The sequence below is a fragment of the Gopherus flavomarginatus genome, chromosome 11 (genome assembly GCF_025201925.1).
Source record: "Gopherus flavomarginatus isolate rGopFla2 chromosome 11, rGopFla2.mat.asm, whole genome shotgun sequence".
Lineage (NCBI taxonomy): Eukaryota > Metazoa > Chordata > Testudines > Testudinidae > Gopherus > Gopherus flavomarginatus.
Genome location: NC_066627.1, coordinates 31,695,456 through 31,722,907, shown reverse-complemented (window position 1 = coordinate 31,722,907; position 27,452 = coordinate 31,695,456). Strand labels below are relative to the sequence as shown.

At 42.2% G+C, this 27,452-nt stretch overlaps 1 protein-coding gene across 2 annotated transcripts in view; it reads right to left on the bottom strand.

The window, feature by feature from the left end:
- The window catches only part of TOP1 (DNA topoisomerase I), an 80,466-nt gene that overhangs the window by 13,732 nt on the left and 39,282 nt on the right, over nucleotides 1-27,452 (bottom strand). For both annotated transcript variants that reach the window (XM_050917307.1, XM_050917308.1), the window contains exons 4-14: nucleotides 20,972-21,098; nucleotides 20,364-20,419; nucleotides 16,132-16,227; nucleotides 14,650-14,725; nucleotides 13,361-13,461; nucleotides 9,128-9,243; nucleotides 6,088-6,209; nucleotides 4,282-4,404; nucleotides 2,155-2,342; nucleotides 1,307-1,451; nucleotides 73-216 (exon numbers count right to left, since the gene is read on the bottom strand). In XM_050917307.1, coding sequence (XP_050773264.1) covers nucleotides 73-216; nucleotides 1,307-1,451; nucleotides 2,155-2,342; nucleotides 4,282-4,404; nucleotides 6,088-6,209; nucleotides 9,128-9,243; nucleotides 13,361-13,461; nucleotides 14,650-14,725; nucleotides 16,132-16,227; nucleotides 20,364-20,419; nucleotides 20,972-21,098 — 1,294 coding nt within the window. The remainder of the gene's footprint in view (nucleotides 1-72; nucleotides 217-1,306; nucleotides 1,452-2,154; nucleotides 2,343-4,281; nucleotides 4,405-6,087; nucleotides 6,210-9,127; nucleotides 9,244-13,360; nucleotides 13,462-14,649; nucleotides 14,726-16,131; nucleotides 16,228-20,363; nucleotides 20,420-20,971; nucleotides 21,099-27,452) is intronic.

Genomic DNA, 27,452 nt, shown 5'->3' with positions numbered 1-27,452 from the left:
ATGTGCCTACCAGCCCTGCATCTTTATTTGGAGTGAGGCAGGAAGAGGAAACTGCCAGAAATCAACCCTCACTTTATCAATGAAGTACAGTGCCACAGCTCTCTGTCGCACTTTCATCTCTTTGGACTTCCAGTCTTCTCGATATTGATTCCGTATCTTATCCACACACTTCTTTAACCTCCGAGCCGTCTCATATTTCTGCCAGTCCTTCTCACCCTGCAGAAACAGTCACAAGAAAGTCAACACACCTGAAAGTGAGCAGCAGAAGCAGAGAGAGTTCCTGCTCAAGCCTATGTGCACAAAATCACTGGGAATTCTTCACTCAAAGTTCTGCCTGAACTAAGTTCACATGCAGTTGCACATAGTTCAGTAGCTGTGACATCAAGTGCCTGCACAGAAGTCAGAAATCAGATGAGAGAGGTACTTGGTCTTCCAGGCCCCTCAATGTACAGTTACAGTGATTGCTATTTTCTTAGCAGTCCCCTTCTCACAATTAGAGACCCACTCAGTAAAGCCATAAAGACAGCAGAGTGAACTCATTTAAAAAAAGATCTGAATAGCACATTAGAGGTGCGTGATGATACGGTTACTATAGGTCATCAGAAATGATCTCCCACCACACACTCAGGACAAGACTCTTATTTTCGCTCCAAGGGAGCCACCCAGTAAGCGTAGAGTCTCTCTTAAAAACAGGCAATTTTCCTGCTGAGACGGCCTTCCCAAAAATCTGTCCTACTAAAAATGGAAATCCAACTACCTTCAAAGTCTCATCATTTGTTTTTACATGATTTGACAATTACAACAGTTATCTGTGCTCACAGCAGGGTTTGTTCTTCTCAGAACATCACCTCCTCCTCCTCCATCTTGCAGTGAAGTAACATAGCTGGATTTATGCCTTTAAACTGACACCCAGCACATGGTTAGGACTTCTCTGCATGATCAGGCAGGAGACACTGGGGCCAAACTTAAGAGACAAAATTGGCAGAAATTTTCTTTTAAGCTTACTGCAGACCATGAAAGGCTCCCAAGCTAGGATGAGAACAACCTTTCACCCAGAAATCTGAAAGCACTTCACAGATAGTATTTCACACCCCTACAGAATAGCTATTTTCCCCTATTTGGCAGATGGGGAAAACTAAGGCAAAGTGACTTGCCAAATATCATACAGTGAGTCAATGGTAGAGTAAGAAAAAAGTCGGTCTTGCCTCCTCTCTGCTGCCTTAACCACTAGATGGCCACGCTCCCCCTCTTAACAAAGTCAGTTAAGATGCAGCATGGCCAAGCAACCTTCCAGATAAAACATTACCTTGATTCTAGAGCTGGGATTCAACATGATGTATTTAATAGATCCTTGGATGTTTTCAGTCCATGACACCAACCAGGTCACCTTGTTATCATGCCGGACCTCCTTCCATTTGTGACCTGGAGGAGGTGGGGGAACTTTGGAATCCCTGCATAAGGTAACAAAAACAGCAAGAGAAAAGAAATGGTCTTAATAGACCCCAGGTGATAAAATATAGATGACTATCAAAGATTAAAGTGTCAATGGACAGCAAAACGTATTAAACAAGTCTCTCTCCCTACTCTAGTCTGGGAAACCGCATTTCTGTAGCGGGATAGTAAGATAAAAAACTGAAAGTCAAAGATCAAGAGATACACAGTCATGTTTACGCTTCTTACGGAATTGTTCCCTTTTGTTAGTTATTGTTGGGAAGCTCATTGCTTTGATCTGGGGATGTTTCTGCAGCTTCAGTAGTCTACATGGAGAAGGAGAAATCTGAAGACCCTACACATTGGTCCGTTGCCTCTTAGGACACAAGAAAAAGTCAAGTGGGAGAGCCATATATAAAATAAAATACCCTTTGGCCCCAAGGAAGTAGAATGAACAGGAGCTGCCCTGCACTGTAACAGAAGATGCTGGTGTTGATCAACACTGAGGTGTGTGGATAGACCTCTGTGACACTTATGAAAGGAATGGCTTGTACACTACTGATGTTTTCATTATACCTCTCACCCTTCAGAACACCTAAAATGACCAAGAAACCCAACACATGAACTTTTGAATGCTTAGATGCCATGTCAAGTTACATATATGATAAAAAAAAGTTATCCTAACTAGTAAGCAAAGCAAGGTGCAAAGCATCCCATGCTCACTTGCTGCAATTAATGATGATGTCTTCTGGCATGATCCGTCTCTTCAGCATGCCCATTTTGGGATGGTTGCCACGCCCTCTGAAGAGGCCTGGCGGTTCAATCTTGAAGTTGGCGATCCTCTCCTTGTGGTTATCCATGACACAAAAGCCGTATTCTTTCACTAACCGCTCATTCTCTTCTTTGATTTTCTAGGAAGACACAAAGCAGGGGGATTGCACTGCACCCAAAGACACCAAGTAGCTCAGTATCAGACTGAAGCAAAATGCATTTATTATTTGTATTGCAGTAGCACCTACAGGTCCCAATCAGGATTGGGACTCCATTGTACTAGGTGCTGTACAAACACTGAATAAAAGGCAGTCTGCCGAGAACAGCCTACCATCTAAATGGCGATACCAACAGAAATAAAGTCAGGAACTAATAGCTAAGGTTACAATTTTTGTCATGGAGGTCACAGAATTCATGGCTTCCAGAGACCTCCATGACTTCAGACCGTGGTGGCTGGGAGCTGCAGGGTCTCCCCACTTCCCCGAGGGGAGGCAGCAGGGGGACCCTGGACCTCCGAGCTGGAACCTCTACAGCTCCCCAGCCACCGCAGGCTGTGTGGGGACTCTGCAGTTCCCCATTTTGTCAGATATTTTTAGTAAAAGTCACAGACAGGTCCCGGGCAATAAAGAAAATTCACGGAAGCCTGGGACCTGTCTGTGACTTTTACTAAAAATATCTGAGACAAAATCTTAGCCTTATTAACAGTCAAATGTAATATATGCAATTTGTACAATTTTTTCTGAATTTGTAATTACATTTCATTTGTCTCTGACCTATTTTCCCAAACCAACTGCCTCTCCATTCCCCTCTGTCCATGTGCCACAAACAGAAAGTTTAAGGACTTTTGATCCATTGCATTTAACATCATGTTATTTAAAAAAAACCAAGCTTCTCACTTTGAGACCTAATAACACAAGGTTGAAAGGTATGAAGAAATCAATGCACCCTTAAATGAAGTTGCACCAACTAAGAAGTGGACACAAGAAAGCCCCTTCTACTTTATTAGTTATGTGGGGTGGGGTGGGGTGGGGTGTGAGTCAATCAATATTTATCAAATAAGAACGGCCGTGATCTCTCTCCTGTCATCCATCTCCATCCTCTGACAAACAGAGGCTAGGGACACCATTCCTTACCCTGCCTGGCTAATAGCCATTTATGGACTTAACCACCATGAATTTATCCAGTTCTCTTTTAAATGCTGTTATAGTCCTAGCCTTCACAACCTCCTCAGGTAAGGAGTTCCACAAGTTGACTGTGCGCTGCGTGAAGAACTTCCTTTTATTTGTTTTAAACCTGCTGCCCACTAATTTCATTTTGTGACCCCTAGTTCTTGTATTATGGAAATAAGTAAACAACTTTTCCTTATCCACTTTCTCCACATAAAAGGCTAAAAGCCAGCAAAGCCAGGCACATGCTATATTCCATACTGGGAACCTTTGAATCCTGACACCATGGGGTTCAACTGTATTAGGAAAACCATCCCCCATCCAGTTAGAGGAGCTCTGAACCTCATCACCTAGGACAGTTAGACTAGAATTACATTAACAAAGGCACTAAATGGAACCAAAGTTAGATCTTGTGATAAATTTCTAGTTCTTACTGAAGTGGATATCTAGGGGTTGTGTGGGAGTGGAGGGAAGACATGCAGATACTCCTTGAAAATATCTTCATCCTAGTAACACCATGGTGCTGAAGGAGAAAGGGCCAGAAACGTTTTATCTTCAGAAAGAGAATTGCTGGAGGTGGAGGTTTCTTACTAAACATTGCTCTCGACATATTACCTATGCAGACATGTTAAGAGGATCATAAGTGACACGAGGAATCTCAGGGATGTTACTAGGAAACGAATGAATTCTTCGGCATCACAGTAAGATCAACAGAGAGACAGACTTTTAGCTAGAAGTGCAATACTTCTGCCAATCCACCTTGGGTGGTACAGGTTTACCAAATCCCTTCAGTGATAGGAGTGACAGACTGCGCATAGATGATATGGCCAGAGGAACGAATAAAGGATTATGATTAAAAAAAACAAAGAACACCTAAATGGCTAGAACAGTCTTCTACAATTCCCTAGAGTACCTGTTTCTCTTCCTTGGACATCTGTTTCCTAGCTTCTGTCTGAGCTTTGAAATACTGGCTCATCTGTGTGAAGTCACACTTGCTGAGGTTCGTGATGGTACTCTTTTCTTCTGAAGTCATTTCCTGGACGGATGAAAGTACAGCGTAAAGCCTTTTTATAGTTAGAATCAGGTTTAATTGCCCCTCCCAGCCCCTTAGAAGGTATCAAAGGGCAGGTGCTCCTAATAAACACAGCTTCTGCCTGCTTATCAAAGAACTGCCAATTTCTAGTAACTGCTCAACCTAGCCAGGGCGAATGAGAAAAGGATGAAGCGTGTATATGTGGCACATAATACATTAAGACTGTGTCTGATCTTTGCAAGCACTGACTGCATATTCTATTACACAGCAAACTTTCAAACCACTTAGCCACTCAAGGGTTGTTGAAGTTACTGGGGGAAGCAGAGGCCACCTAGGTAACCTGGACCAGCTGCCTGAATATGCATATTCTCTTGGCGTGCTTATACTGGTTGGGATAGTGAAGCTCCTACTTTGCAAGACTCAGAAAGGGGCTAGCCTCTGATACAAAGGTAGTGATGGCTCTTCAATTCCAGAGTTTCAGTGGGGCAAGAATTCATAAAATTCCAAGGCCAGAAGGGGCCATTGCGATTGTCTAGTCTGACCTCCTGTATAAAACACAGGCTACAGAACTTCTCCAAATAATTCCTAGAGCAGAGCTTCTAGAAAAACATCCAATCTTGATTTTAAAATTGTCAGTGATGAAGAATCCACAACGACCTTCGGTAAGTTGTTCCAACGATTAGTTACTCTCATTATTAAAAACGTGTGCCTTATTCTCAGCCTGAATTTGTCTAGCTATAACTTCCAGCCATTGGATTGTGTTGCATCTTTCTCTGAAGAGCCCATTATGAAATATTTGTTCCCTGTGTAGGTACTTCTAAACTGTAATCAAGTCACCCCTTAACCTTCTTTGTTAAACTAAACAGACTGAGCTCCTTGAGTCTAGTCTACCACTACAAGGCAGGTTTTCTAACCTTTAATCATTCCCCTGGCTCTTCTCTGAACTCTCTCCAATTTACCAATATCATTCTTGTATTGTAGACACCAGAACTGGACACAGTCACACCGGTGCCAAATACAGAGGTAAAATAACCTCTCTACTCAATATTTCCCTGTTTATGCATCCCAGGATTGCATTAGCTCTTTTGGCCATAGCATCACATTGGGAGCTCCCGTTCAGCTGATTATCCACCATGACCCCCACATCTTTTTCAGAGACACTGCTTCCCAGGATAGAGTCCCTCATCTTGTAAGTATGGCCTACATTCTTTGTTCCTAGATGATACATTTACATTTAGCTGTATTCACTTGCATATTGTTTGCTTGCACCCGGTTTACCAAGCAATCCCGGATTGCGCTGTATCAGTGACCTGGCCTCTTCATTATTTACCACTCCCCCAATTTGTGTGTCATCTGCAACTTTAGCAGTGCTGATTTTACATTTTCTTCCAGGTCATCGATAAAAATGTGATGATCAGCTCAGCCATACCCACCATGTCACATCACACGCAAGTATGACTTGCAAAAGGTCCACCCTTGTTCATTTAAGAAATATTTACCAGGAGGCCCTTCCTGGAAAACTACAGCATAAACAGGAACTTTCCATGCTAACATCTGAGGCAACCCTTTGCTCTCTGCCTTGCACTAGCATTTTGTGCACCAAGTCAGAGTAGCCTCTATTCTCTCTCTCTAACACACAGGAGAAAATGGCCATGTAGGCTGTCATACCAGTCCAGGGATCCGTACCTTTCGCCAGTCTTTAAAAAAGTTTTTCCTGAAGATATCCTTTGTAGTGTACTCATGATCAAGCATTTTTGCAAAGAATGTAGCCACTTCTTCTGCTTTGGGACTCAGCTTCATTACTTTACCTATGAAAGAGGAAGTTTAATTTAAAAAAAAGAAAAAAAAAAGTCAGCTGAAGATGTTCATCCCTTAAACCATTCTGCTTTTTGCACCTTGATGTTTCAAGGGATCCAGGAACCCTTCCACTCAATGGTGAACCTCTGTGGACATACAATACACAGCCAGATTAGCCAAGTACATGGTTTGTCCTTGTATTTCAGTGAGGTTTTGTTCAGTGTGCCGTATGGCACCACAGACTAGAGTCCCCTGACACTAAGTATGGGATGAAAAGGGAGTAGAGAAGAATGATCAGACTATTGAGGCCTAAAATTTGACTTGCATTAAAATAGTTATAATATGATCAGGAAATTTCCCCTGGAATCTAAAAAAAAAAAAAAAAAAAAAAAAATTATATATATATATATATATATATAAATTAACTGTCAACCAATCTGATGTCTGATAGGCATGTAAGATATATAGAGTAGGAAGGAAAAACAACTCCTGCAGCAAACCATTAATTCAAGAGTCACCATGACCAGAGGCACACATGTATATCCCTGCTGAGAGTAGTGATGTTGGTGCACAAAGTGAAGGAGACAAGGGAGCCATATTGCTTTTTATTCAATTCCATCTTCTGCTTCTCAGCATCTTTACTAAACCAGGAGTCGAATCATTTAGCCTTCCTATTCCCCTCACACACACACTGTTTAAAACATGTCAACTTGCTGTCTACGAATAAGCAGCTATTTTTCTAGCCAGGAACAGAGGTAAATCTCTGCTAAAGCACACACCAGTGACACCCACAAATTGGGCAGTAGGTGGTGCCAAACACTCCTCCTCTTCCGCAGGAAGGTAAATATGTGCAAACTCCACCAACCAATGGAATGAGATTTAGGTATCGTGGGAACACACTCCAATGTCTCCAACTCCTCAGACTCAAAATATAGTCACATTTAGTTCTTTCAGTGTTCAGTGACATCACAGTTCAGCTTGGTTGCAAGATCGCAATAGAGCCTTTCCTCAAAGTGAAATCACTGTGAAGAAGAGAACTTTTGAGAGCGAGGGAGAAGAAACTGCTGCATCAGAGCTCCACATTCAAGGTCCACCTTTTCTACTGAGCATGCCTCTTCAATCCCAGATCTCATTCTTGACATAACATTATGCTCTAGCACACTCAGAGAAATATTTTGCATGCATCTCATGGATACAGCTAATAGTGAGGAATATTTTAAATCCCAATAGCTTGCTGAAGAGTCCGTATCAGTGGTTTTTTAATTGACTCTTTTACCTCACAAAAGTCAATGCCAGAACTGCTACTGTTAATGGTTTAATAAACTACTGGGAAAGGAAAATGTCATCCTCTTGATTCACCAAGTGAAAAATTTACATCATATGCAAAAATTAAAGTGAGGGAACTATCTGCCCAGTCTAAAGAACTTAAGTCAACAAAACATAGCAAAGGAAGGCTCACTTACGCCAAAGATGATTGAATACATCACACTAGAAACTAAGATACCAACAGGATTGCTGTTAGTTTAATTGTAACATAAACACACTCTTTGCGTACTTATAGCAGGAAGCAGCAAAACAGAGGGTTGCAAAGGAAAAAGGGATAAAGCTGCTAAACCAGTTGAAAAAGGTGCAAGTGATAAGCTGCTAAGATGTTTTGGAGGTTAAATGCCATTAAAATTACTCAAAAGTTGCCTACGGTTGGCACAGAGTAACCACTGGCCTCAGTTATTTTGTAAGCAGAACTGCAGAAACTTGCTTGGATTGGATTTCATCCCCCACTTTCCTTTCTTTCAAAGACTTGAGCAATCTTACTGTGATGGGACCATAACTTCAGTACTATAGAATTTATCAAGAGCCCTGAATGTTAGTAACTCAGCTTAAAAAACAAGAGCAAACTAACAGGCTACTTTGGCATCCACAGCTCCTTTGCAGGAGTCTGGTGCTGCAAGTGACTGGGAGCTCTAGCAATAGCTCTGCAGTGATTATGGACACCCTGTCAGATGGAAGCGGGCATTCTGCTGCAAAAGCAGGACTGGTCATGGGATGGACTCCTCTACTCAGAGGAGGCTGGCAGGCGGTTGACCAAGTGTGGAGTACTGAAGTCTAAAGTTATTCTAGGGTAATCTCTGAACTGGACAACACCTCCTGAGCACAGACAGTAGGATGCTGAGCAGATCTCTCACAATAGCTTGTGTGTGAATTGGACATTTGTTTGAACATGCTACTGATAAAAAATAATCTCACAACTTCTAAAGTTTGAAACTTCCACAATGTTTCATGGGAACATCCTACAGCTTCTGAAGCAATTTCACAGACAGATGCTCCTTTAGAGTGAAAAATTCAATTTTCATCCACTCAAGTACCTTTCACTTAATCCAATCTCTGGTTAATATGATCCTCCATTTAATGTGATCATACCTGCAGGAACCAAATCATCATTTATATTAAAATAAGTTCTGCCTGTTATTCTGATCACTTCAGGCAAGTGTTATGGGAAAAACGAATAACTCAGTATAGAAAGCTGCAATTTAATTAATAATAATTTTAAAGAGAGACCCTAACACTGAATGAGAAGGACGAGGGCCCAAGGAAGACCAGCAATGATGAAAAATAACTACTAGTACACGGTGCGTCGGTCAGATGTTGTCACTTATGGTGTAAAGCATTATCACACGCTACGTGAGCTGTGACGTGTATCCTCGTAATCACAGAGAGAATAAATGCTACTGCTTAATTCCCAAATAGATTCTAACAGAGGTTTCCTTGTTTCTATAAAATTTATTCCTCTTTTTATGATCACTGAAATTTGCTTATACGGCAAATAATTAGACTGGACCACCACCTCACCCACCACTTTACAATAGAACCTTCCCCTCGTATTAAGAATGCCACCTTCTATCCCAGTAAGTGTGAACCCTTAACAACTTACCATCATAGTAGAACTTGACATTTTCAGGCAGAGGTTCATATGGCGGAGCAAACACAGGACCTTTGTGCTCTAGGAATTTCCATTTAATGCCTTCAGGGTGGCGCTCTTCCTCCCACCTTTAAAAACAGACCAACAAACAGATACAAAGACTCACCCTCCAGCCACCATTTCCGTGTCTACATGGAAGGGTGGCATATAAGAACAGTAAGCAATCACTGCATTGCACTTCAGAGTTTACAATGAGCAGTACACAAGCAAACCCTAGAACCCCAACTGCCATCTTTTTGAAAAGCACAGAACAGGCTCCAGACACAAATTAATGTTCTGGGCCAAATTCACACTGCTGTTATGCCAGAGTTATATTCAACTGAGTTGCAGCAGGGATGAGGCTAGCCAATTATGTTCTTCACCAAACAAATGCATGCATATGTACTTAAGAAAGTAAAGGACTGAATGCCAGGTATAGTACAGTCTTCTTTACAGCAAACTGTCAGTTTAACAAGGCCCTCATCTAACTTCCAGTCCAAGATGTCCCTAGAACAAAGATGGACAACAGCGGCAAATTATGCAATCCTTTTCTGATGTGGACAGATGTCCCAATAAGGATAGAGATGACAAAGAGAAACTGATTTTCACTTGTGACCTAAGCAAACCCAGGTGTTTGGAGAAGAAATATTAATTAATCCTCTCTGTCAGCTAGAGCTCATTCCCCCCCCCCTTTTAGAAATAATAAAGAGAACACGTTCTCTAAGGCAAGCACAAAACAAAGGATAAGGACAAAGGTGCCCTAAGGCTCCTATTGCAATAAGTATTTAGGTCCCATAATAACCATGAGGTAGGTATTACTATTTTCCAGCTGGAGAAACTGAGGCAGAGACTTTTCTGGTGTCAATCAATGGTCAATGACACACCCAATAACAAACTGAAGAACCCCAAGTCCTGGATTCCCAGTCTTTTGCTCAAACCGCCACACCACACACTCCTTCCATACATCTGCACTGATCTTTTGTTATAGTGGCAATAAAGTAATTGTTACACACCACTGGCACAGGATCTCCTGCTGAGAAAACAATCTATTTCATCTTAGCATTTATGCAGCAGGGGGACACTATTATCCTGTCACAGCATTTGATCTCTTAATCACCCAGCCAACTTGTTGGACAAAAAATGCCAGGTTTCTCCATGCTGCTCCTGATTCCTGTATCCCCAGCCTCCTAGCCAGTTTCACGCTGGAGTGAGTCATCAGCTGGGAGAAAACATGCATGTATTGGCAGCAATGCAGGAAATGTTGTGCACAAATAAGTTCTGGTTGCTGCAGCCTTAATTAGATAACAGGATCACTGTGTAAGAGACAGGTACCATGTAAATATATAATAAGGCTTCTCTCTGAAGGAGCTCGAAGTGCTTATTAACCGATACGTATATAGGCACTGCTGAAATGCAGTCACAGCCAGAGAGGAGATCAGGAATCACCTGGGATATAGCAGACTGCTATGATACTGGTTTTGATCAAAGAAGCTGGACCCATCATTACCTTTACAAGATGTGCAGTGAGCTCCTCAGTGTCCAAGCAGAGCAGACAGAACCTCAGTTGTTATAAGCCTCAGAGTAAAGACAAACTAAGGGCTTCCTTCCATGACCTTGCACGTGTACGCTGGTGACACGAACTAAAAGGTAAATTTTAGTTCATGCCAACTTAGCTTTTTGGGCTATGTTAATGTGAACTAGGTACCTCTTAGTTCAAGCTAGCAGCCTCCACATGGGGCAGTTACAGTGCAGCACATTGGTAAGCACTGCAATTCACAGCCCATGTAGTCTGCATTGCTATGCGGTGGAGACATAACCTATGTTTCACAAGTCTAAGAACAAAGGCTGAGCTGACCACTTTGAGATCCGAACCTGCAGTAGTAGGCGATTTCTAACCTGAAGTTTTCACCACTCAAAAGTCCACTCCAGCACAGAGAAAAAGTTGACTCCTGCATAGTTGCTATGTGGTGGGGAAAAGGGAAGGAGATATCTGCCATTATTAAGCCTATGACTTAGTCACAGGTATTTTTAGTGAAGTCATGGACAGGTCACAAGGAACAAATATTCACGGCCCGAGACCTGTACCTGTGATTAAATCTTAGGGGGGACCGTGGCCTCTGTGGCCGGGTGCCGGAGCAGTGGCTGGTATGGCTGTCCCTGGGGCTGCTCCAGCAGTTGGCCCCGGAGCCAGCTGCTTGGGCAGCCCTGCGGTCAGCCAAACTGGCCCCTGCAGAAATCACGGTGATCGTGGAAAGTCATGGAATCCATAACTTCTGTGACAGACTCGGAGCCCTACCTGTTATTGTTGCAATACTTCAGGACAGATTTGTTACTATTCCTTTTAATGTTTGTTTGCCTCGCTAGCCCTTCACCAACAGTCCTCCTGACATTCCTCTGTACAGATTTTGTACCGCTGAAGCCACCCTACTCTCTAGTGATGTTGAGATTAGATTCATTGTTTTGTGGGGGCACTGCTCCAGTTTGGAAGTTGAGCTAACTGCAAAGTGGGTGTGCCTTGGAATAGGCTGTTCCATGCTGGGTACTATTTGCAGCTCTGCCACTAACCGAGTGACCTTGGGCAAGTCATTTCACCTCCATGCCTCAGTTTCCCTGGCTGCAAAATGGTGATGCCATTGCCATCCTCATGAGGATTAAGATGCTCAAGAAGGCAAGCACTAGAGAAAACACCACGACAAATTCAGATCTTCAGAAAACTGACTGGCATGGAACATAAAATCCTTTGAAGAGATGAGGCTGGAGCGCTACAAGGTGGAATGGAACCCCTTTCAGAAAAGACACACTATGAAAAACTGCAGATGGACTAAATGAACACCAGCAGAAGGACATTGTTACTAACTGCCGGGTTTTGCACTTTCAAATACAGTTTCGCTCAGCAGTCAGCAGAATTTGCAGAGCTCTGGCACAGCTAACTTTGACTTGTGCTGCCAAGACAGGCAAGGAGAAAGTTCTGTGGCCTTCCAATAAAGGCTTATCGATGATACCGACTATGATATAAACGGGGGAAATTAAATATTAGGATACGGAGACAAAAACAGGAAGGTTTGCTTGAGATAAAGCCAAAAGAGAGGCTTGTGAGGGCAAGAGACCTTTTCTGGATCACCAATTCTTTACGTACTAATGGTTACATTAAAACTGAAATAGATGAAAGCCAGAGCACCAGAAAGAGGTCAGGAAGCTAGGGGGCAATTCAGAGAAGAGCACCAGGATGTTATGGAGGGGCTGAAATGACAGATTTAGGATGAAAGAGTAAAACCTAAACATACAAGGACATTTGGTGGTCAGGACTGATTTGAAATCATGACAATTGGAGTCAAATATTTGAAGGCTGTAAAACACTATAAGGAAGAGGAGTTATTTTAGGGAGTTGCAAGGCATCATGGGGTGAAACTGAGGAATGCAAGGTGAATACTAAGAGGGGTTTCCCAACAAGGAGGCCTACTAAAACAGCAGAATAATTCCCCAAAGGGAAGAGATAGAAGGAAGCTCCAAAGCAGAGTCACTCAAAGGTCTTACCAGATTGGACAGATTAAATCTTAAATGCTTTTAAAAACTCAGATAGAATGTGTCCCTTGATCAGCTTTCATTCATGTGTTCTTTAGGCAAGATCCCTTTTGGGAAGGGAGCCTGTTGCACAGCTGAGATCAGACTGTAATAATCAGGGGTGAAAGCCAAAATTACTTCTAGTTTTAGGAGGTCCCAGGATCAAGTTTGCCTTTGAAGTGATACAGTGCTTAGTCTCCAATTAATATACCTGCACATCATAAAAAAATCCTAAATCATCAATAAACCAAGGAGTTTTTATATTGCCTCATTATGGCAGAAATCCGCAGTGTCTGATCACTATGGGTGACCTCTGTTTTACAGCAGGAAAGAGAATAGAATGGATCCATCAGCTTCTGGATCACTTGCTCTAGTTCATTTTAAGGCAGCTCAGAAAAGCTGAAAAATGAATATTGTAGAACTCAAATTTCTGATTTTTTTTAATGTAAAGAATGAGTATTCTGAAATGAGATTTTAAGAAGGTTATTGGAAACTAAACCACATATTCAGAACAGAAACCTTACAACAGTAAAAGCTAGTGGATCTGCAGGCCCCTGTTCATTTAATCTCTAGCTAGAGCACGATATAATGGAGTTGAGGGTAAGCAGAGAATGACAAAAGGTTAATTTATCACAGAGATATTACCATTTCCACTTTTGCTCTTCCTCTTTCTTCTGCTTCTTTTTCTTGTTGTCTCCTTCAGGGGCTCTCTTATCTTTGCTCTTAGTTTTCTTGGATTTGTTGTCCTACAAAGGCAGGACAAGGAGAAAGGTAGAAGGATTATAAGAGTGCAGCTATGTTTTATTCAACAAGATATTTTTAAAATAGAAAGACCTTACTTAGACCAGATCTACACCAGAAAATTTACAGGTATAACTATGTCAGAGAGGGCTGTGAATTTTTCTGACATTTCTGTGCAGGTAAAAGCCCTAGCGTATACATAGTTATACTGGCATAAAAGAGTGATTTTCCTGATATAGCTTATTTTGCACACCAAACCGGTATAAACCCTACCAGCTCAAAGCACTTTTCTGCTGGCATAGTTGCATCTATACTAGGGTTTCTTCTGCTGGTACAGCTATTTCAGCATAGCTTTTAAGTGTAAATTAAGCCTTAAAGAGATATGCACACCAACTGGGACTGCTCACAAAATACATTTCACTAGCATCCCTCTGCCAGCAGACTGGGATCCTGGAGCACTGTTCCTGCGCACCAAGTAGCTGAAATCTCATGTCATCTTAGTAGCTTCAATTTCCTTTCCAAACAGAACAGGACCCCAGGGCTGATCTATAATGGCTTTTAAAAAACACTCGGCAGCTGTGTTGACACTGTTATAGCTAAATCCTGGACTAACTTCTTTGCCTTTGAGCTGCATCACATCATCTGTGCCAATAACAAAAGTTAATAAAGTTCCTTTTTCCATTGATAAATGCATCTGTACAGAATGAGGGGTGTCCTACGTGGATTAGTCTGGGAGCATTAGATCTGATCTACACTTACAATTTAAGTCAACATGGCTGTGGTGTTCAGGGGTGTGAAAAAAATCTAGCCCCCACGGGCACCATCGCTATGCCAACATAATCCCCAGGAAGACAGAGATAGGTCAATGGAAGAATACATCTGTTGACCTAGCTACCATTGCGCTGGGAGGCGAAGCTCCTACAGTGATGGAAAAACCCCTTATGTCACTCTAGGCTGTATGTACACTACAAGATTACACCGGCATCGTCCCCCTCAGTGTAGACATGGCCTTAGAAAGTTATTTTCTTGAATGAGTCTTAAAAATCACCAGTTTATTTCAAGGGTAGAAACACTCCTTAAATTTCTATTTGGGCTAACAAGGCATCAGATAGATTAGCTTTCATTGTTCTACAAGATACCAAAAGCACTCCGTTCCTAAATCCAGAAATTATAACTTTTGTCTCACATTTTACCTCTTCCTCCTCCTGTTTCCTCTTCTTTGATTTCTTGGTATCTTCTGTTTTAATTTTTTTGGGTTTATACTCATCACTGTAAGAGACACAGACCAGTTAACAACAACAAAAAAATAATCACTTCATTTCCTGGTATGCACTTACATATAAGCATGAAGGCTACATGTGCAAATTCACAAACACCTCTGGGATGGCCACCCATGCTCATTCTCCCCATCCTCCGAAACTTACAGTGGAGTCCTCACTAAGTTCTCCTAAAGCAAGGAGAGCACTTTTTTGCTGGAATGGATTCAGAAGCTCTGCCCCACACCATACAGCCAACATCCCCCTAAAATTATCTTTACAAATCTGAAACTGTGATGTGAACAATCCTCTGAATGTGCAAAGATTTAGTGAACTTCACTAACTCCAAGTGCCTGGGTTTTCCAAGATAAGGAGCCAATTCACAGGCATTCGTGGCCACCCAGTGAGAAGAATGCTAGATAAAGACAGGAACACTTTGCAAGAGATTTGTTTTGGGGGGAAAAGCCCATCTCACTCATTTTTCCTTGTCACTGCTAACAATCCAGCTGTCACATCACTCCAGTCGGCTCACTTCTTGCATACCAGTTAGTTCAACAATGCCACAATAGCGTTAGTGAGGTCATAATCCTTCCATAATAGACACTGGATTGGAAGGTCACTAAAACTTATCAAGCAGAAGACAGTGGCTGACTATACAGAAGAAAACTTCTAACTTCACACCCATCTCTCTTTTGGAAATTGACAAATACTATGCAGTAACAGAAGAAAAATGGGACTGTGGTAATGGTCATTTACTAATTATGGAAGCATGACTGTGCTCCTTAACTCACTAGCAGTGATAAGCAATGGCAGTGATTTACTGAGATGGGTCACATTAAGATACAGCTGTGCTTTGCAAAAAGCCCATTTTACTGTAGGATTTCACACGGCCTGTAAGTCTTACGTGTGCATTTTGATTAAATCACTGGGATAACTCACAACATATTTAGACCCTTTTAAAGGGGAATCCATGCCAAGCAGCGCAGGCAAAATTAGGGCTGACAAAGCTTTTTTTCTCCTGTGCAGTCTATTTCACCACACAGTAGAAATTACTGCAGCCACTTAGTGAACAGTTATGCCCCTCTTACTCAGATTTACGTTTTACATTCTTAATACCCATGTCCCTTTTCTCTGCCTGCCTTCTGATTTTGTATTCATTAGTTTTGCAACGCTTAACAGCGCCTTTTCCTCCTAGAGACAGAGCGCACCCGAAGGATTCTTTTTCAAAAGGGCAACATGGGTACCATACTAAAAATACACCTAAATCATTCATAGATCTTAAGCATAGCAAATGTATCTTCCAATAAAAAAAAATCTGGACTCAGATCCCCACTCCCACATCCAACTTATTAATTCTGAAAGGCCCAAAACCCCTCTAAACCATTCTCTTCACACAGGCGCAGTACACAAGTTACTTACTCGTCCTCCTCCCGTGGTCTCTTTAGGGGTTTGGAGTCCTCCTTGGGAGATGCATAATAGCCATCCTCATCAGGTTCATCTTTAATACGCGGAGGACTAAGGAAAAAGGCAGAGGATTGTTTGTTTAAATACAGAACGCTGAGTCAAATAGTTTTTTGAAAACAGAACCAATTCAATGTAAGAAGTGAACTGTAAAGAGATACTGCCGGCTGGTTTTGGAGTGCAGAGTTCTGTATTTCTCCTAGCACATGCACCAGTGTAGGGAGCTACAACCCTTACAATGTCTGGGACTACGCAATTTCCCTCACAATTGCTGACACTATCCAAAAGACCTAAAGCAATGCAAGGAATGCGGTCGGGCTTCTAGGTTACTCTGAGGCTTGTATTTTAAGTAAACAGAGTGCAGCTTCCAAAAATTTACAGATGTATTGCTTAAAAACTATTGAAGTCTATGCATTTATGCTGCGAAACAGGGACATCATCAAGTAACAGAAGTCCAGAGTCTTTGTTCAAAATAGTATCTCAAATGAAAACAGTTTGATTTTAAAAACAGCATTTGCAAATGGAACCTTGCAGCATTACGCTAAATTTGTGAGAACTAGATATGAAACACATAAGCAACAAAAAAGTTACACTAATTAGTCTATTTTCAGTATCTAAGCTGCAAGAATGCAACATGTGCATGCTTCCCCCCAACTCTCAGGCAGCATAAATATTAAATTAGGCATAACATTTTCAGTCTTAATGTGCCATGATGCTAGCAGCAGAAATAATTTTAAAAGAGATTGTCCTTTTAATTAACTTGTTTTAAATTTCAGTCTTTGCTTTTGTAAAAAGCATTTAACTTATCTTTACAAAACAAATAAGCTACAAAAAGAATCAGAAATCGTTGCAATTCTGATCAGGTAAGCAACTCGAAGAGCGACATCTTGAGTATTCCTATTTACGTTCCCTCAGATGATTTCTGTATCAAATTAGCTCAGTTTCCAAGTCAACACTCGGATTTTGTTATTGGGTGGAATGGGAAAAGAGAAATCAAGCAGCAGTCTGCATTGCACATCACTCTCAGAAAGAGATATTCTGGAATCTTAATTTAGCTGGCAATTGTGTTGATGAGGCAGAAAAGGACAGTTTGCTCTTTCACAGCTGTATAGCTTCTGTGGCGCTGGCAGATGTAACTCAGAAGGCAGAGAACAGATATGTGCTGTTACAAAGAGCCATTTTTATGGCATTACTTATAACCAAGACTTAAGGTTCCAGACATTGAAAAGTATCACCACAGGGAAAAAAGTATTCGTTTATCCTGTGCAATTTATTCTCCGTGGAGGTAGAGCTCTGTGACTTTTTATTATCTTCGCTATTATTAAAATGTTGTCTGCTTTATATAAGGAATCTTAATGCAGAAACATTTCCAAGCACTTGGCAACAATTAGGAAATGAAGTTTGAGACAGACACTGCAGACATTGCAAAATTGGAATAAACTGGGTACCACATTGTTCCAGAGAATACACATCTAGCTCGCCAAGATATAGCCCAGGCCATAATGCTTCCAACCATCCTCCAAATCTTATTTTGGGTAGTTTAGATTTTTCGGAAGGTGACATATTTCTAGTGAGCTGGAAAATGGAACATTTTAGTGGGAGAAATATAAACTACTTCCCTATTAGCCTGTTTTGAGACACCAACAGTGAGAATCTGGGAAAAGTCTTGAACTGGCATGAGGAGGTAACGATGCACTGGTTACACAGAGTGCTACAGTTGGAACCTGGGATAAGCCAATTTTGTTAGCATGAGAGGGCCAAGTATTCCCAGCTAAGGGCTTGTTTACACTTGAAACGGGACAGTTGCACCGCTGCAGCTGCGCTTCTGAGCGCTTCAATTAGATACTACTATGCCAACGGGAGGGGTTCTCCCATCAGTGTAGGTAATTCACCTCCCTGAGAAGTGGCAGCTAGATGCTAATGGAAGAATTCTCCCATCCACCCAGTGCTATCTACACCAGGGATGAACTACTAGCTTAACTACAGTGCTCAGGAGTGTGGAATTTTCCCACCCCTGAGCAACACAGCTGAGTCGACCTAACTTTTTAGTGCAGACCAGGCCTAACACACATACATTTGGTGAAACTATGATGGTGCTCAATTGTCTGACTAGAATCATAGTGTTAGAAGGGACCACGAGGGTCATCTTGTCTAACCCCCTGCCAAGAGGCAGGATTTGTTGTATCTAAAACAGAGGTGGGCAAACTACAGCCTGTGGGACCATCCTGCCTGGCCTTCGAGCTCCTGGACTGGAGGCTAGCCCCCGGCCCTTCTCCTGCTGTCCTCCCTCCCCGGCTGCCTCAGCTTGCTTGCTCCACTGCTGGCGCAATGCTCTGGACAGTGGGGCTGTGAGCTCCTGAGGCAGTGCAGCTGCAGAGCCCAGCCTGACCTGGTCTCTGTGCTGCGTGGTGGCGTCAGCGGCAGCATGGCCCGGCTCCAGCCAGGTGGAATGGCTGTAGCGCTGCCAGCCACCAGTGCTCCAGGCAGCGCGGTAAGGGGGCAGAGAGCATGGGGGGTTGGATAGAGGGCAGGGGAGTTCGGGGTGGTGGTCAGGGGGTGGGGGTGTGGATAGGGGTCAGAAAGGAGGGGGGTTGGATGGGGCGGCAGGGGTCCTGGTGCAGTCAGGGGATAGGGAGTGGGGGTCTGTGGATGGAGCAGGGGTCCCAGAGGGGCCATCAGGGAATGGGGGCATTGGATGGGGCAGGAGTGTGTGTGGGGGCAGATAGGAGGTGGGGGCTGAGCCACGACCCCCTCCCCTAACTGGCCCTCCATACAATTTATGAAACTCAATGTGGCCCTCAGGCTAAAAAGTTTGCCTGCCCCTGGGCTAAACCATCCAACATAAATGGCTATCCAGTCTCCTTTTGAAAATCTCAAGTGAAGGAGCTTCCATAACCTCAGTAGGCAGCATGTTCCATCAGGAGTTAACAAAAGGTACCATGTACGGTATTATGTAATTAAGGCAACTGCCACTGGCTTATGATAATTATGCTTTACATTTCCAAGATAGTAGTTCCGAAAGGTGCTTGGAGAAGGGCATTTCTCTTTCCTCTACCAAGTCAGAAAAAAGTGTTAAAATGTAGAGTCTGCATGTTCAAATACTGCTACTTGAGAACTGAAACTGAAAGGCTCCTGTATCAAGAAGAGACATTCAAAGTAAGCATATGATTCTAATCAGGTCGAGCACAGGTAGGCTCCTTCTCCTGACCCTCCCTGCCATCATTCCACCTCAGATCAAGGTGAGACTGGGATGAATTCTCAGTAGTGCATAAAATTAAAGAAAGGCAAAAAAAAGGGGTGGAGGTGGTTGAGGTTTCCAGCCCTAGATATAAACTGCTTCCAAAGCAGCAGATGGTCAGGTACCCCCAACTGAAAAACACAAAGTCACAGGATCCAGATTCATGATCTGAGAGCTATATTTAAAGGAGTAAACAAGGAAATCTTTATTGTTTGTCAGATGTTAAGAAATAAATGGCACTTCTATTAAAAATTCACAAGTAAATGAACTACAAGTAAATCTAGTGGCGATTGGTACAATTCAATATTCATGAAGTCTAGATTGTTCTTTAAGGATTAGGAAGTCAATAGGTAGAGTAGAATAAGTGACAAATTTTCCGATTTTTTTTTTTTTTAATTTTAACGAGTGGCCTATTTGCTATTTCTTTACAAACTAGGGTTTGAAATCCTAGTCCCTTGGTCTTGCTTTCAGATAAGCAAGTACCTGGGAGTGTAGCATTATCAACCCCAACTCCAGAAGAAAAAATGCATAATGAGTCAAATGCTTGCCATGACACCAACTTTACAGTGGGGTAAGAACTTCTAGTCCCCACTTAACACCATTTCCAGGAGTTTGCTCTGCCCTGGGCAGAACCTAGTTTCCAGATCACTGGATGAAAGCATTCAAGAATCCATGGTAGGGAACAATCCTGCATGCACAGAATAGACCAGAAAGTCCTGACAAGTCTTTTCCCACCACTGACTTCTGGGAAGTCAGCCAATTACCCAAAAGTGCATCCATTTGCTTAAGATGGAAGTTCTTTATATGGAGGAAAGATGTCACTGAAATATCAGAGCACTTGCCTCCATAAACTGGCTGGGAGGGGACCACAACAATTTGAGGATTGGGAAACAAAGCAAAAATCATGAAAAACTGCTATATCAGATTACAGACCTCAGACTCAGTTTCTTACCTGGAGAAACCATTTTCCTTTTCCTTCTTTATTTTTACATCACCAGAAGATTTGCTCTGAAAGAGAAAAGGGGACAGAGAACGTGAAGCAGGAAACAAGTGCTAGTACTACTTGTAACTTAGTCCTTTTAGCACTGACTAAGCACACCCAGAATGCCTACATCTTTGTGATTAGCTACATTCTGGCCTTCCATTAGTATCAGTTGGCAAAGATCAAGTGTAGTTATCAGTGCAATATCTGCTACATCTCATACTGAGAAACTGCAGCCTGCTGTTGCATAGGATGAACTTAATCTAAATTGACCTTTGACTATTATGACCATCTAAACCTGACACTGAGTTCAGAGTGGAATTACAATAGGAAAGACGTAGAACAAGATCCTTAGTGGTGTAATTAGGCACAGCTCCACTGTGCCCATTTACACCAGTTGAGTATATGGCCCCTATAGTTTGTAGCTTATAAGATACTGAGCTTTAAGTCTCAAACTTAATTTGGGGTTAGTTTCCACTATGAGATAACTAAAAACTAGAAGCAGTTCTTGTGTCTTCATGTAGTGTAACAGTTAAAGAAAAACTGCTCCTTCCCACTCACATTCAAGAACTACATACCTTTTCTTCCTTTCGTTTCTCCTTGTCTCTATCTTTGTGTTTGTCTTTGTGTTTCTCTGAGCTGCCATCTTTGTGTTTGGTTTTCTCTTTCTCTTTGTGTTTCTTCTCCGAGGAATCTTTGTGCTCACTGCAAGATAGAAGAGTCAGTTCAATGAGGGGCTGGCAGTTAAGAGGCTTGACCAAGGGGAACAACTTGTTAACCTAACTCCTAAGGCATGAAACTTACAATCACCTGAAATAAAGTTAAATTAACAGGAAGATACAGCAAAACAGTCAGATTCATGGTATTTACTTTCTTCAGAAGGTGAAGAAGGAATATGGGGTAAAACCACAACTGCTAAGTATTCCAAATCAGGTTAACAGCATCAGTATGAGGTTGCCAGCGAAAAATCACAACATGATGTATTTACCACGGTCCAACACTTTAGCTTGGCTCTTCACTGTTCTTGTTTCCAATTAAATCCTGAAAGGTCACAAGTGAAACGATATTGATAGTCACATTCCACTCCTCTGGGGATGTTTAGATAGTAAGTAATAAAAACAAATTTTGTAGTTCTGACATTTTCATCCAAGGAACTAAATTGACTTTATAAACATTTGGTAGGTGATTATTCCCCTATCGACAGAGGAGAAACCGAGGCAGAGAAAAGTTAGTGACACGCCCAGGGTTATACTAAGTCAATGGAATAAAACTCAGCAGTCCTTAACTCCTAGTTGCTTGCTCTAACAAAACCACACTGAACCTCTGTCAAAATAACTATACAGCTCAGCACAATTGGCTCTCTGCTCAGGAAAAGCTCAAGTCGGAATAACAATGACAAGTCATGACAGGAGTGCAGAGATGTTACCGTGCCTAGTTTTAGCAAATGCTATTAGTTCATTGACACTCAGATTCAAGTGCTGCAGATTACAACATTGCCAATCAAGTGTTCAAAAATGATAAATGAGTCTGCAAAATCATGATTAAAAAAAAAAAAAGGTTCTTTTTATTTCCCCTTTTGGTTTCTGAGCCTTTTAGGATACACTCTAATCATATTCTCAAGTTTTCCACTGCAACTATAAGGGCTAGATGCTCAGGTAATTACTTGATCCCAAGAGATGGAGTCTTATGAAACACACCAAACATCAAGACTCATGTTAAAAAAGTCACAAGAGTTGGCAATGCAGAATTAGCAGCACTGTTCTTGAAGCCAAGCAGCAACTCTACTAGCTGAACATGCCTTAGATAGGCTTGTTTACAAAACTGTAACAAGGAAGAGACCATGGGGGAGGGGGAAGAAATAATTGGGTTCCTGTTCGTGCTGGGGATGGTAAAACACCAAGCGTCTTGCCTGTCCTGACACAGTTCGCAGACCCAGTTCCATCAGGACTACAACTCCCATAACGTACTCTCTCTTTTATCACTGTTATTCTTCATTGTTTTAACTTAGAAAGATCCCTGGCCTTAAGGAAACATTTTCCATCACTCCTTGGGATTAAGCTGTGTATCAAACATAAGCTACTTCACCTGCAAGGTCCTCCACAGCCTATCCCCACACTATTTATCTCTCGTTCAGTATCAAAAAGTCAGCTCCCACCTGTGATCAGCTTAAGAGACCAGCCTTCACTGCCCACTTGTTAAATTTTCAAACAAGCATCTTTGTACTTTTCTTCCATGCTGCCCTTCACATAGAGAGGAGCTCTCCATAAACATCCACAAAGCTATTCATTGTTTTCCTTTGAAGCCCTCCTTAAAAACTTTCCTTTGCTTGCAAAAATCTTGATAAAGGTTGTGCTGAGACCACAGCCTACCCTACTGGCTAATACGGACTCATTGCTTGCTGGTACTCCCCCAATCAACCAATCCATAGCCATCTGTCATCTCTTCATGGACATGTCAACTGTAAGCTTGTTTGGGGCGGGGCTGTCTTTTTGTTCTGTGTTCATACAGCACCTAAACTGTGGAGGTCCTGGGCCATAATTGGGGCCCCTGAGCACTACAATACAAATAATAAACTAATAGCACAAAGCTTTATGAAAATGTACGCAGCTTCCTTATTTCAGTCATTTAACACTCGAGTGCAAGTAAAGACACTCTGAATGGTGATACACTGAAAAAAAAATCACATCTAGGATGCAAGATGGGAGGGAGCTTTTGAGAGACACAAGTTCTCCAATTCTCCTTTTGTTTCTACCTGAACAAAAAGGGACATGCAGAAATTGAGCTGCTGGTCTAAACCCTAGAGAAAGAAATGAGTGTGTTCTTCAGCACCCAGAAAGGTTGTGTAAGATAAAGAGATGGGCATCTAAAGTTACAGTACACCAATTTGTTCACACCTGTAGGACTGCAGAGAAAAACCTGACTTCAACCTCATCCTGTACACATACAACTCCTATGGACTCCTCCAGAGTTGCACTTGATAAAGGTCTAGCCAGAGGACCACGCTCAAAGTGCCATATTGTAATATGCATCTCTCTTTCTCCAAATCCAAGCAGTTAAGGAGGAAGATCCCAGTTCTGATGGCACTCACTTTACACCAAGCAACACCTAAATGGATTTTGAATCTACTGCACACAGTACAGTGCAGAGCACTGGGAAAATGCCACTGCATTAGGACAGCCTCTCCTATTGATGGTTCAAAACAGTAAGAATAAAAAGCTTATATTACATTAGCCAGAGGTGGTCCTCTCACCAATTCAAGACAAGTGCCTCACTATGAAGTCTCCAGACAGAAGTCAGTTTCCATTTAACTCTCTGGTGACAGGATTAGACGAGTAGAACAGCGTACAAGAGTGCCTAGAACACTGAAGGATATTAAGTATTTCTAGAGTGCCACAGACAGATATGCCATACCACAGATTGCCTGTTAGCACAGATTTAAAGACCACATACTGCAGACAACACTGTACATGCTATGTGATCGTGACAGCAGTACACACAGAACTCTGAACTGAATTTGAAAAGTCAAGTGGATGCCTGCTACCGCTACACTTATGCTGTTACCTCGGATATATTTCCCAGCTTCAGTATCCTAGAGGGAAAATGAAAAAGACGACAAGCTGATGATTCTCACATTGTTCGTGAGCTTAACTTTCGTAATTGTAAAAGTGCCAGAGAGGAATGATTAAGGAACAGCCCAGGTAGAACAGCAGAAAACTATTGCAACAGGTGCCTTGCGGGTTTAGAAGACAGATGCATGTGGAGATGCCAATCGGGTAAGAAAGGTAATAAAGCTATTTATCTCCCACAGTAGAGCTTAAACCTAGACTTGTGTCTGCAAGTCTACACTGTTCTATTTTCTGACCAGCAGATTCTTGTCACCCCACATTCTTCTGTGGCAGGGTAGGCAAGCTCTGGTACACGTGCCAAAAGGAGGCATGCAAGCTGATTTTCAGTGGCACTCACACTGCCTGGATCCTGGCCACCGGTCCGGGGGGCCTCTGCATTTTAATTTAAATGAAGCTCCTTAAACATTTTTAAAACCTTATTTACTTTACATACAATAGTTTAGTTATATATTATAGACTTATAGAAAGAGACCTTCTAAAAATGTTAAAATGTATTACTGGCACGCGAAACCTTAAATTAGATTGAATAAATGAAGACTCAGCACACCACTTCTGAACGGTTGCCAACCCCTGTTCTATGAGTTTGTTTTTAAAATCCCACTTGCACGGCTTACTAAATTCATCCAAATACAACAACAGCTTTTACAGCAGTTTGCATCTATGAATCTCAATGCAATACAAACAACAATGAACTCAGTTCCATGATATAGGGAAATAGCGTTGTCCCTATTTCACAAGTGACAAAAGGATCAGAAATTAAATGTCAATATTTTCAAGAGTATCACGCTGCTTCTGGATACCAAACTCAAGATTCCATACCTGTAGGCCTCATTTTCAGAAGTGCTGGACACTCATGGCTTCCACTTCCGTTGTGCGCAAGGTCTGAAGTTGAGCAACCAAAAATTGAGGTATCTCAAAATAAATCAGCCGCAACTCTTGAAAATGTTGGTTTGAGTGACTTGCTCATTGCCAAATACAATATCACTCGTGCAGTCAGAAACAGGTCTCTCAGCTTCTAACCTTCAGGCCTGGGTCTTTTCCATAAGACTACCCCCTTCCTCCCTTTGCTTTTTGGCAAGGCAACTTACTTCTTGCTTCCAACACCTTTAATAGTCGCCTCTCATTGCTCTTCAGAATGTGAAGCAGCATGGGGAGGGAAGGCTCAAAGATCCTAAGCGCCCTGGGTGTTAGCCTGCAAAGCCTATTTCTAAGTAACAGTGATATAGGTGGTGAATTCTGAGATTTCTCCCACCACCATCTTTCCTCCCGTTATAAGGCTAACAGAGCTTCCCTAAAAAAAACAAAATTCCATCTGCTACTTGCTCTGAGGCAAGAAGGAAAACGTATTTTCTTTCTCCCATTCATAAACAGATTGCTTGCCACACCTACACATTCTCTGGGCACCAAAATACAGTTCTGATTTTACAGAGAGACAAGTGTGTCTGAAATCTGACACACTAAATAACAAAAGCAGGCTCATGCCATCCTGCCTACCTGGAAGAGCCTGATTTACGTCAGTGCCAATGAGCGATGCGCGTTGTCTGGGAACACGCTGGGGTTGCAGACTTCAGCCAGTAATCCTGGCAACAGTAACAAGAGGCACATAGTTTTCCCAAATGTACCCATTTCAGCGAGCAAACACAACGTGTTTTTAATCAGGCTAGGACAGCAGTTCCCCAACTATGGGTCGGGATCCCATTGTAATGGGGTTGCTAGGGCCAGCATGAAACTTGCTGGGACACAGGGCTGAAGCTGAAGTGGAAGCGCCATCCCAACCTGGAGAGGCAGGGCTCAGGCTCCAGCCCCTCTCCCGCTACCCAGGGTCATATAGTAATTTTGTTGTCAGAATGAGGTCACGGTGCAATGAAATTTGAGAACCCCTGGGCTAGGATATCTAGGGAAGCCTCCAGGGGAAACACTTCACAGTTTGGCAACTATAACAGAAGAGGGCAACATGGTATCTCTTCCAAGGCACCGTCCTTAACCTTCAGAACAGGTCTCACCCTTCCATAGGGACAAGGATGCCTAAAGGTATGATTAGGGTAGATGTGTCACATTTTGAAGATCAGAGAATCCTTTTCTGGTCATTTCAGACTTTACACACTACTTGGTTTCCCTCTTTAGAGAAAGACATGATGTGATGCAGCCATAGGATGACGACATATATCCTATAGTCCTTCCTCTGTACCCTTGCTTTTGTTACCTCAGTTGCTTCCTTCCCTGCAGCTAGCCAGATTAAAACCCAAAAGTCAGAAACCTACTAAAGAGGATCAATACAAGTATAAGGCCTCATATGACTACCGCTAACCCCCACCTTCCTGTTCAGGAATACATTGTACAGCCTAAGCATATTTATATACCCATATATGCACCCACACTACAAGGTTGTATGGGTGTAATTATTTCAGTACAAAAGGTCGCCCTCCCTAAACAGACATAGTTATACCGGTACAACATTTGTGCTTAACCAGCATTTATCTGATCTAAGGAATAGGTCTGTTAACACAATAGTATCTTGCTGCAACAACACTTGGAATGCAGCAGGAATCTGTCAGATATCTTGGAGGAAATAAGAGGAATTAATTTAACACCTCATAATAGGCACACATCAGCCAGTGCCCCACAGCGTACCATCAACTCTGTTTCCTGTCTCTCCTTTTAGAAGGTTTGTATAACACAATATCTCAGAGGGTTTGGGGGAGACAGGGGAAGAATGATGGAAATGTCAAGTGCAACAAAAGAAATCTGTCTCCTTGAAAACTCTAGCAGTATTCCCTCGATGAGCTGCCTAGAGGAAAATGTGATGGAGAGCATTTTTTTTTAAATCAGGGAAGGGAGCAGAGAATGCGCATCTGGCAGCAGCTGCTTATACTGTGATCAGATGGAAAGCCAGAAGTGGAAAGTGTTTCCAAAGGATGGCAGACGGCTTTGAGTACTTTAACACAGCATTCTCCAGGTGCCATTTATGTACAATAACAATCCCCCTCCTCCCCTTCTAATGCTTTTTCTATCCCAGCTTCAGATCACAAGCAGGGAAAGATGTTTTATCTAAAGCATTTCTATTTCCCCTCTAATTTTCCCAGCTGTAATTAGCTTGTAGTACCATAGCTGTGTATTTTCTACTATTAAGCATCAGAACTAGTTGCAAACAGCACTTCAGTGTGACAACCGATATCTGTTAGAATCCAACTGAAGCCTAAGTAATAGGCAGCTCTTAATTTATAGAAATCTTAAACCAACGGGGAGAGTACAGAAGTTATACTGCCTGACTTACTGCAATGCTGTTAGAAAGCTATGATTACAGTCAGACCAATAAATACTAGTAAAGGCCAAGTTTTCAGCTGGCCTGCAGTTTTGTATTCCCATTGTTAGAGGTGCACCACCACAGAACAGAACTGGGTGTGAACCTGTGTGGGCCCAAATTGTACAGCTG